Genomic DNA, 11,746 nt, shown 5'->3' with positions numbered 1-11,746 from the left:
ACCAAAAAAAAAAAAAAAAAAATGACATCCCAGAACAGAAAAAGAACATTAGTTAAACACTAAGGAGATCTGAATAAAGTGTGGACTTTAATTTTTTAAAAAACTAGCAGGGCAAGTTATCTTCACCTTGGGCCTCTAAGTACAAGTTTATAGATGAATTTTTAATTCAAATAAGATGGCCAGAAACCAATGAAAAATATAACTTTTTTTTCTCTTACACTGAGGTTGTGGGGTTTTTTTCACCTTGACCATAAATAAGGATTAAGCAACTTCTCCAACTTATTCTTTTTGTAAGTGAGCGACGGACATGTAAGCACGTGATGAGACAGTGAGCATCAGTGAGAAGGGAAATCAGAGTCTGCAATAGGAGACTGCCAAGGCCAGCCTCCTCATTTAGTGAACAAAGATTTATTTAGCAAACATTTCTTAACCACTTCATAAAGAAAAAAAAAGCAAATATTGCCATTTCATTGGACTATTTTAAAAATGTCTCTCAGTAAAGTTTTGCTGCTGGCTTGATTATATATCTTGCACAGTCTTTCTGAGGTTTATTTCAACATATTTATGCTTTATTATTGTTGCAAGTATGAATGAAATGATTTTTTCATTACATTTTCATACACACACACACACACACACACACACACATGAAAATAACTAATTTTGTTTTTTTATCCCGCCAACTTTGTAAACACTATGTCTAAATGTTTTTGGTTATTTTTCAAATTTTTAGATAAACAAGTACATTGCCTGCAAGTAAAAAAATTAAAGGACTGAAAATCTCAAGTGTGATGACCATATGGAGCAACTGCTGTTCGGTGCGTAAATTTGTACAACTACTTAAAAAACATTATCTAGCAAAGTTGAAAATATGCGTGGCCTATGACCCAGTAAGTTGACTCTTAGCACTTACCCTGGAAAAAAATCATGTAAATATGCATCAGGATATAAGTAAAGAATATTCATAGCAGCATTATTCATAATAGTCCCAAACTAGAAACAGCCCAAATATCCCTTAAGATTGTATGGATAAATATGTTGTTATCTGTGCTTACAATAGGGATGTTAATAACAATGAAAAGTAAGAACCACAACTGTATGCACAAACAGGGATAAATCTCACAAACACAGTGGTGAGTGAAATAAACTCAACTCCAAAGCATACATATTCCATTTATATAAAATTTAAAAATAGGCAAAAGTAGACTGTATTTTAGGGTAAAATTATAAAGAAAAGTGAGGAAGTGATTACCATAAAATTCAGGATAGTGGTCACCTGCAATAAGCAGGGTAGGAGTTATGTCCATGAAGGGGTGCACAGGATTGTGATCGGTGGTGAGGCTTCCAGAATGTTGCAAAATCTGACTGTTTTTATTGGTTGGTAGTTACATGAGTATTTGCTTTAATTATTCTAAAATTTGTGCTACTGTTCTGTGCACTTTTGTGTATGATTGTTATACTTAATAATAAAAGAGGTTAGTAAACAACAATCAAAACTGTGCACGTATACTTACTCTTATCTAAATCATTTAGCTGCTAATCCTGAACAATAGCAACCACAAGAGTATAATGTTTTCCCATACTTCTTACTTGTCTAAGTCATAATGAAAATAAGCAGAATTGGACAATAAGAAGAAGATGAACAGAAATTCAAACTCATTCTGGGCAGTAAGTATCCCTTCAATCTGGTATGATAAATGTATATGAGTGGCTCTCAAAGTGTGGTCTGAGGACCCCAGGGGTTCCCAGATACTCTTTCTGGGTCTTCAAGATCAACCATTTTCCAACTGCATGTCTGTGTGAGACTGGATTTCCTTCAAAGACTTGAATCAGAGCGATGCATCACAACAGATTGAATGCAGTGCAGATATGAGAACCCAGCTGCCTTCTATTAAGCCAGGCATTCAAGAGATTTGCAAAACTTTAAGACTTTTTTGTTAATTTTTTTTATTTTGTAAACTGTAGTTATTTTTCATAAAAGTATGTTTTTATGTTAAGATATAATGGGTTTTTGTTATTTTTAAAAGGATAAATATTTAAAGCATTCTCAGTTTTAATTTCTAACATGGTAAATATCAATGAATATAACCTGAATAAATACAATCTCTTTGAGGTCTCAATAATTTTCAGAGTATCAGTGGGTCTTGAGACCAAAACATTTGCAAACTGCTGATGTTGATAATATTTACAAGTACCTATTTGGGTGGTTAACTAAAGATGAGTATTATGGGTTTACAATAACATTCATTTTTTTCTTTGGTTTTCTTGGTTGTTGTATTCAAATCACAGGATAACAAATGTGACACTTTTTCCTGACCTTGGGTAGCAACTGTGGTGTGAAATTACATTTGTAGTAGTAAAGTCCATTAAAAAAGGCTGAGGCTGGGAGGTAATGAGGGCACAGGAGAGGAGGAAGAGCTTGGTTCCAAAAAATACTCTCCACACTCATCAGCGATAACCTCACCAAGAGTCCTAATTTCACTGGAGAAATTTTGCTCCGCGGCCTAGAGAGTTCCTGTGAAACTTAGGGACCACGATGGAGAAGTCTGTATCCAGCCTGAGGGAAGAGTCTGTCTTCCCAGTCTTCCACCTGCGGCCTCGCTCTCACCCTCACTCAGCACCCAAGGCTGATTCTGCCCAGGCTGGGGCTTCCCTGTATCCACAGCCAACAGCTGGTGACGCACAGACCTCCACCTTCAGGCCTCCAACCTGGTGTAAAGAAGTTGAATATGCAGATAAGATCTAAGTGCCACTGGTTTCAGCCTCTTCTCTCTTCCCCTTTCTCACACCCTGGATGTCTTGTCACAGGGCCCTGCCTAGTTCTAGCGAACTCCCCCAGCACGTGCACAACCAGAGGATCCTACACTCTGCACACCCCGTCACCCTCAGAATGCTCCCATCAAAAGGTTGATGGCCCAGGAACACGCAGGAGCTGTCCATCCCGTGTCTCTCACTGTTTGCTGCCAGGACCCCGCTGCTGCTGGACACTCCAGATTGGCCCTCTCTGAACATGCCCCCATCTGCATCAAGCCTGGATTTACTTTTCCCTTCAAATTCCAGGCCATTCTCTGAGCTGGATTTACTTAATTCTTACAATCACTCTCAGGGGTGGATTGAGGCAGGCCAGCCTAAGGTTGAGAAGAGAATTAAATGGGCAACACATTTCCAGCAGCTGCTGAACAAGCATCAGCTGCCTTCCCTCTGCTAACACGTGGGCACGTCTTACTGTATGTGTTCTGTGTGAGTTTCCTGTCTCTGAAGCAGTTTCTGAATCTTCTTTAAAGTGAAAGAGCGAAAGCAAAACCCTCTACATAGTTCAAACTTACAAGTAACTTTAGCTTTCTTTCATCTTCAGGGATTGTGTAATGAACCGGAAATGCAAAAATAGCAACGAACTTGAGGCAACAAGTGAAGGAAACCAAATGCAAGTTGCCAAACTGGATTTGGAGATTGAGGTTGGGATTCCCCTCTGGCCTAGTTTCTTGGCTGAGTTGAGTGCACAGAGCAGAGGATTCCTCCGACTGCCTGCAAGATGCCTGTGTCATTCTGGTGGAAACTTTTAGCTCCTAAACTCAAGGGATAAGCAAGAAACCAGTGGAGGAAGGGGCGTCCTTGTAGACAGCTGGCGTGTGAGCCAAGTATGAATGCTTCTGTCTGGAACTCTGGGATATTTGTTGCAACACACTTGGCCCAGTCATCCCAGTGAATGGCTATTTCTCCTCTCCCTTGTCCAGTGGTTGACCTGGCACTAAAATGCCTCCTGAACAGCTCTCTTGGAACTGCCTCATCTTCCTGACCACAGACCCAGAACATCAGGAACTAATCTTCTAACCAGGTTCAAATAGAAGAGCTAATAAGTAAGGAGCACTTAGTAACTGCCTGGCACCATTCTGAGCATCTTACATAAATTAAAGCAATTAATCCTCACCACAGTTTTATGACGTGGTTTTATGATGATCTCAGTTTAACAGCTAAGGAAACTGGACCAAGTTCTCCCTCCCTCTGGTACGAAATTTAACAATAGCATCCTGGTCTCCAAGTTTCAGCAGGAGCATTCAAGGCCTGGTGTAACTTTCCCATCTCTCATTTCAAGATCCCTGGTAGGGAGGAAAACCTGGTCTTGTTCCTAGCCCTTATTTTTTTTTTATTTCTTAGTTTTAAAAAATGTCCAATTTTGTCAACGCTTTGATTTAGCTCTTGCTTCCAAATGGCCTGCACAGTGTCTCTGGCCCTTTTCTCATTGTCCAGTTCTTTAAGTGTCTTTCTATATCCATCCATCAGTCCTAAAGTACCCATTCTTGGATGTCTCTCCATTTTACAATGCGGCTCCAGGCCTATGCGTTTGCCTTGCAAATACAGTGCTTCCATTAGAACACTTATCATTCTGTTGTGTAACTGATAGCTAATTTTTCTCTCCTCCAGCAGATTAGACTTTTAAGTCTGAATTTCGTATGCTCAGTCGTTAGCACAACACCCAGCCCATGGTAGGAATTTAAGTATTGTTGATTGAATAAATGCTATGCTAGGAATATGTGGTTTGATGAGCTTCTGACTATCAAATTGCAAGGGGTTGTCTCAGCACTGTTTGCTGAGGCTTCATTTCATAAGTTCTCCTGGCAAGAATTCGAGCACCTGATATATTCCTGAGCACATTGCTAGGCAATGTAAACAAAGGGAGAAAAATAAAAATCAAAACAGAATACAGATTGAGATTGACATATATACACTAATACGTATAAAATAGATAACTAATAAGAAACTGCCATATAAAAAATAAATAAAATAAAATTCAAAAAAGAAATAGAATACAATTTGTTTTGATAAAACTTAGATACTGTTTTAGACAAGTTTAGCTCCAGTGCATGAGGATCTTCTTAGACTCTTTTCACCATGGTGTGCTGTCCAAAAGAAAAAGAAATTCATTATCAAAAGTCTTTAAAGAGCAATATAGGTGGTCACTGAAGTGTCTTGGAGAGCAAACTGGGAAATTATGTCATAAAACTATTCAATAAAACATGTTTAGTTCCTATTTTAATAGGACATGGAAAAGATGGAAAGTCAATTCACTTTACAAGGTTATTATAACCTGGTAAACAAAATCAGAGGAGAAAATCATAGGACATTCATTATGGTCACCACTATATCCTGAGGGCAACATACAACCTGGCTTAGACGATGTTTATATTTACTTCTAACTAGAGTATCATAATGACTCTAACTAGTGTATCATATCATTTACATAATGATGTAAATGAATAGCACCATTCTTTAATCAGTTTGCACATTCAGGCTCCGTGTTTCTTTTTTAAGAATAAAAAAATATAAAAATTTTTCTATGGTAAAAATTTATTTAATGCACAAAGCAAAAAATAAATACAAAGAAAGTGTTTTTTTGCTTAACCACAATTTAAAAGTGCACATAATATTGTACAAACAAAAAATAAGTTAAAACTTTATAAATAGTTAAATAAATAAATTTTTAAATAGATAAATAAATCATCTGTAAGGAACTAGTGCCTGCAGAGTTGAACATGATGTTGCTTAATATTCCTGAAAACACTTGACAAATTAATTCAATTCAGGACATGATGAGAGCAGAAATGAGCGTCTTGGCCATGGCAGCACAGGTGGAAGTGTGGTCTCGTTAGTGAGAATCATTTCCGTGTTGAACCAGGTGTGTGTCATTCCTTCCTCCTGAGTCTTTCTGGCAAGTTTGTTGATGAAGAGAAGGATCTCATGACTTCTGCTCTGACAATCTCCCAGGCACAAGGGCTGTATTTCTTCTCTTGCAGATAGACAGTGATTCTGTGGAAGTATTTCCTCACAGCCAGGATGGAGTCCTCCTTCAGCAGGGGAGTCCCTTCCAGCCCCGCCTCCTGCATCAGACAGGCTTGCAGGTCAGTGAGCTGCTGATAAAGTGCAGTGCAGAACTTGTCCAGGAGGGTCTCATCCCAAGCGGCAGCCGAGCCCTCTGTGCTGAAGAGCTGGAAGGTCTGTTGGATCATCTCGTGGACGACAGCCACGGCTTGAGCCTTCTGGAACTGGTTGCCTCCAAACGCCTCCTGGGGGAATCCAAAGTCATTTCTGTCCTTCAGGCAGGAGAAGGGGGAGATTCTCCTCATTTGCTGCAGGAGCATCAGGGCCCTCGTGTTAGCCAGGCTGTGGGTCTGAGGCAGGTCGCAGCCCAGAGAGCAGTTGGAGCTGCAGCTGAGCAGCACCAGGGCCAGGAGTAAGGACACGGTTGGGGCCATCGGGGACCCTGCAGATGCTGCCGGGCTGGCTGTGGGGACTCTGTGAACCCTGCTCTCTGGGTTCTCTGAAGACCTTCCTTCAGGCCTGGGTCTTAAATGGGAATGGATTGGTTTCCATTTTCTGAACGTTCCCTCTTACTTTCTACTTCTGTTTTTGCTTTTCATTTTGCACTCTCCAGATAGGTTAGGGCAGCGTTTCTCAACCACTGTTTTTCATCCTTGCCTCCCCTTCTCCTGCCCACAGAACCTTTCTAGATATTTTTTTTCCATATGACCCCCCTATGAAATTTTGATACACAGATATACTGTGTACATCGATATGTACTCCATGCATATCTCTACTTTATAAATAGAAAAAGAAAGTGAAAAGTTTTTTCTTTTTATTCGATGCAGGGGTGAGTATGACAAAAATATTTAGGCTAAAAATTAACTGTAAAAGCTACTGCAATTAATTTAACATTTTGGTTAAGTGTGCAGAACGACTTTTAATGTAATACATTTACTTAATAAATAGGAATGTATCAAATTACATATTCAATAAAAATCTATACAAATACTTCATAAGAATACCAATGTATAGATATATTTAAAAATCTATCAAAACTGCTAAAACCATTGAAAATTTAAATGATTTTCTTAACATTTATTTTTAAGTAATTATTAGTTTTGATTCATATCCTAAAATGATTTCTAACTTCACTAGCTGCTGGATATTCATCTAGATATTGTCAACAACTTTTTCTCTTTAGGACTAGATGTAATTATTGATCTCCTAGATAACTTTTTTAGAATTAAATAATAAAATACAACCTATTTGTGCTTCATTCCCGATGCCCACATCACACTGAGGCTCAAACATAAGCAAAATCCACACGACAGACAAGGACAGCTCATAAGTAAGCAGAGGCCACCTCTCACATTATGACTTTGAGTTCAAGCATATGATGGAGAGACAGTCCTCTAATGAAACATCAAGCCACCATAGCTTGTAGCACTGATCCTGCATATTGTGTATCTTCCATGCACTCAATGTCAATGCCTCTCGTCTCATACACATGAAAACCCAAAGAGAAAAGTGAATACAAAGGAATGAGATTTCGCTGGATAGGGTTGAGCTTTGGAGTGCCACCCACCATTGTAGTAGCGAAGATTTGTTCGCACCTCTAAGAACTAATGTTTGCACCCGTGGGAGCGATCTGCTCCCAGATGATTTAGGAATCCTCATCGATTTGAATCTTTCTCTGTATTTTTGCATGGAATTTCAGATTCCCCAAAGGACTCTCAGAGGTTCCAATCCAAGCCTATTCTTTTCAAACAAAAGAAAACCATCTTTGTAATTAATTGAGAACTGGATAAATATTGATTGGTATCATGGAAAGAATTAACTTTCAACTCTGATCATGAATTCTTTTATTTTGCAGTGGATGTTCTGTGGCCTCAGCCCTCCCTAATTCCGGTCTTTCAATAAATAACAGGTATGTGACTATCTTTGGCAAATCGGCTCTGTAGCAACTGGACTCTTTCGTATTCTCTGTGGTGTCCTCAGCGCCAGGCCCAGTGTAATCACGCAACAGGTCCTTTTAACTAAAGCAGTTTCTCAGGTGTTCTCCTTCCCCTGGAAGGCGGTTACGAATGACCAAGCTATTTTCCTTTACCACGGTCATATTTGCTGGGATTATAATAGACAGTGGCTAGTATTCCCACTCTACTCCTACTGGTATCAGTCACGCCTACTGAGTTTGTTGCTAAAACCACTAGGATTCTCTTTCCTTTAAGGTGCATACGGCTCTGGGGATTCAAGTTGTAAGAGCAGCACAATTTTCAGCCTTCGCCCGGCACTCTATTAAACTCAGGAGGACAGCCTCGTCGCTAATTTGTCCTCTACTAGGTCATGACAGAAAATAACCAGCTTGGTGTCACATACAGAGCCACGTATCTGAACTCAAACTCCCCCTGATTCACACAGGTCACAGCAACCAGACAATGAACCACGTTACTCTTCGGTGGATCTTTACGGATGTGGCAATTGCTACCTATATCCTGAGATTCTTTGGAGACTCCTCACAAAGAATGATGAACGATCATTTTCATCCTGTGCCTTCATTCCCTTTCAAGGGACGATGGGGTCCATTTCAGTTTGATTTCCAAATTCTGACACATAATAATTAAAGCATTGCTGCAGGTTGAAAATCAAGAGTTTGGATTCTGAGTCCTCGGTCTTCTCTTTTGACCTGATAAATGGCTCATTCTTCTTTATTTACATGAATATATTCTCTCTTCTGGATGCCAAGACATGTAGCCTTCAATGCCCTTTCTGGTCTGAATGTTTCCGTCCCCACAAAATTCGTATTTGGAAGTGCTAACCCCCAAAGTGATGGTATCAGGTGGCGGGCCCTTTGGGACTTGATTAGGGTGTGAAGATGGAGGCCTCACGAATGGAATTAGTGCCCTTATCAAAGAGGTCAGAGATAAATGCCTCCCTCTCCTGCTGTATGATGATACAAGGAGAACTCTGCAGTGTGAGACCTGAAGCAGGCTCTCACCAGAACTGGACCACGTGGACACCCAGATCTTGGATTTCTAGACTCTAGAACTGTGAGCAATACATTTCTGCTCTTTACAAACTCCCCAGCCTATGCTCTTTTGTTGAGGAAGCCCAAATAGTAAGACATGACCTGACCTACTGTGTCCTCAGAAGACCTCCCAGAAGTCTGTAAAATACCTAAAGCGAGAGGCACCATCTTACCCAACCCCGTTTCCTAGACAGCTAGTCCCTGTCATTTCAGGAGCTCAATCCATACTCATGAAGGGACCAGTGATGATAGCAATAGGCGGAGGCACAATACCAACATATATTAGATAGATATGATATGAGAGGATGATAATCTACAGAGACTTTGGAAATTCTTCATGGTTCTGCAAGGGAAGAGATAATGGAATATTGTGTGAGATATTTTTTTAAAGATCATTTGCAGGAATATTTTCTTCAAGTTTGCATTTTCAGTACTTAGAAGATCAGGATGAGAATCATGGGCCTGGACGCAAGTGGAAGAGCCGCTCTCCATTTTTTCTTCAGTCATCCTCAAGTACTTACAAGCAGCTGCCTGATCATACTTTTCTCGTCTCCCTCAGGCAATAAGGAAACAACTTGTGTCGACATTTGTGGATATTTTCCTCGTAGGCTATGCCTTTAGGCATCAACTTGAATGCTTCTTTCCAACAGTCTATGATGCTGTGAACTCTGAGTGACATCCGTGTCATCTTCCCCAAGCTGAACTTGTGGAATAAGAATTTGGGTCTGATTGTGGGTTTGTTTGTTTTTTTAAATTTTCTTTATTTCAGCAAATGAACAATAAAAATACATGAAATCATAATACCACTGAGTCTGAGAATAAATACCCAAACTTGACTGTTTTTCTTTCTTTTAAGGCAGAACTAGAGGATGAGATTTTTTTTAAACTTTTTATTTTATACTGGAGTATACTTGATTAACAATGCTGTGCTAGCCTCAGGTGTACAGCAAAGTGATTCAGCCACACACGTTCATGTATCCATTCTTTCTCAAACTTCTCCTCCCATCTAGGTTGCCACATAATATTGAGCAGAGTTCCCTGTGCTACACAGTAGGTTCCTGTTGGCCACCCATCCCAAATATAGCAGTGTGTCCATGTCAATCCCAAACGCCCCAACTATCCCTCCCCCACCCTTCCCCCCTGGTAACCATAAGTTTCTTCTGTTAGTCTGTGGGTCCGTTTCTGTATTGTAAATAAGTTCATTTGCATCATTTTTTTTAGATTCCACATATAAATGATAGTTCTCTTTCTCTGTGGGTCAGATTGTTTTTTAATGAAGTGTGTGCAAGCAAGAACATTACTTGTTCCCCTCCACCCCACCCCGAACTTCATTAGGACAAATAGTGTAAAGATGAAAAGTGGTCTTATGCACTGAACTTGTCTCCTCGTCCATTAATCATCCAATAATTCCCCAACTTCTTTGCAGTGAGATTTCCACGAGGATAAATCCAGGCCATGTAATGTGAGCAGAAGTGCTCTTGCCCTGTATAGTCCTGGCCCTTGAAAACGTCCCATGTGATGCACCAGACTTTTTCCCTTTACCACTGAGTGGAGTAGACTCAAATGCTGCAGAAAAATTTGGAGTCACCTGTTGGTGATGGAAAAATCCACAAAACAGGGGGTACCCATGTCCCCGAATCACTCTTTGGAGAGCAACTTAGAACATCCATCTGATCGGGAATGCCTGCCTTGTGTTCTTATACCAGGGAAAGATAAGATTCTATTATGATCAAATTCCTGACAGCATTCTGTTTACCCGTTACAGCAGTCAGCATTAAGTTACCTGACAAATATCTCTAACACCACACTATCCAAAAAACCTTTCTATACTTCCTATGTTGAAAATAGCAAATACCCCTCCCAAAACTTAAAGTGATCTTTTAAATTACGTTACAAAATTATTTATACAAGAAAAGAGATTGTGTTCTGTCAAAACCTTCTTTAAAATCATGATTTTCATTTCAGACATTTTTCAGCCTGTGAGGAAACACAAGTCGAGATTGCTTTGGACTTGAACACTAATGTAATTGAATGAGAAGTGTCACTAGTATAAAAAATATTCTGCATTTATTGACATTTCTTTGAGGATTCTTACGTAAGGGAAAGGCACTTTTCAATTTCCACTCTGACAACCTCCCAGGCACAGGGGCTGTATTCCTTTGCCTTCAGATAGACATGGATTCCATGGAAATACTCCCGGGCAGTAAGTCCCAAATCTCGACAATCCAGATTGTCTTTTTTCATCTGCTCCAGTCGGTGCAGCCTCAGATGAAGGCTAGAGAGAAGTTTATCGAGGAGAGTGTTGTTCCAGGCAGCACGGCTGTCCTCCGTGGTGAAGAGGTTGAAGATCTGCTGGAGCATCAGATGGTGGTGACAGGTGCCTTGAGCCATCCGGATTGGGGTGATATTCTCTCTTTTCCAAGGAAATTTGAAGTCGGTTCTGTCCTTTAGGCACCACTGAGAGGGGATCCTTTGCATCTGTTTCAAATGTTGGAAGACGTCCTTGTTTTCCTGGCTATGGCTTCTAGGCAAGTTCCAGCCAAGAGAGTAAGCACGGATGGAGCAGAGCATCACTCCTGCCACTAGCAAATCGATCTGGACCATTAAGAATGAGTGAGTCACTCCACGGCCGCCAGGAGACGCGTGGGCACCGCCAAACAATTAGTGGGAAGCTTCCTTCCCTGGAACTGTGGACAGCGCCCTTCCCTAGGCGGCCGGTAGAGGGCGCAGGGTTTGTTTGGGAAACGCCGACTCTTGAGTTTGCGGTCTGCAGCTGTCTCTCTCCTGCAGCTCGAGAGACGGGGCGAAAAGTAGCCACTGAGGCTGCTTTCATACTCAGCATAGTGCGCGCAAAACCTTCGTTTTCTCGGTGCTGAGTGCCGAAGAGGAAGCCTCGTCGCGGCCTCGCCAGAGACATTTTTG

The 11,746-nt window shown here is 40.6% G+C and overlaps 1 protein-coding gene and 1 pseudogene across 1 annotated transcript; both read right to left on the bottom strand.

The window, feature by feature from the left end:
* Window positions 1-5,681: 5,681 nt before the first annotated feature.
* Window positions 5,682-6,251, bottom strand: LOC103069739 (interferon alpha-1 pseudogene; annotated as a pseudogene).
* A 4,640-nt stretch (window positions 6,252-10,891) lies between these two features.
* On the bottom strand, window positions 10,892-11,428 carry LOC103073500 (interferon alpha-13-like). Its single transcript, XM_082930999.1, is given in 1 exon segment — window positions 10,892-11,428. A coding segment is annotated over 1 exon segment (537 nt).
* Between the last annotated feature and the right edge of the window lie 318 nt (window positions 11,429-11,746).

This window comes from Lipotes vexillifer, unplaced genomic scaffold, assembly GCF_000442215.2.
Source record: "Lipotes vexillifer unplaced genomic scaffold, Lipotes_vexillifer_v1.1 scaffold317, whole genome shotgun sequence".
Classification (NCBI taxonomy): domain Eukaryota; kingdom Metazoa; phylum Chordata; class Mammalia; order Artiodactyla; family Lipotidae; genus Lipotes; species Lipotes vexillifer.
This window is presented reverse-complemented; position numbering and strand designations above follow the sequence as displayed.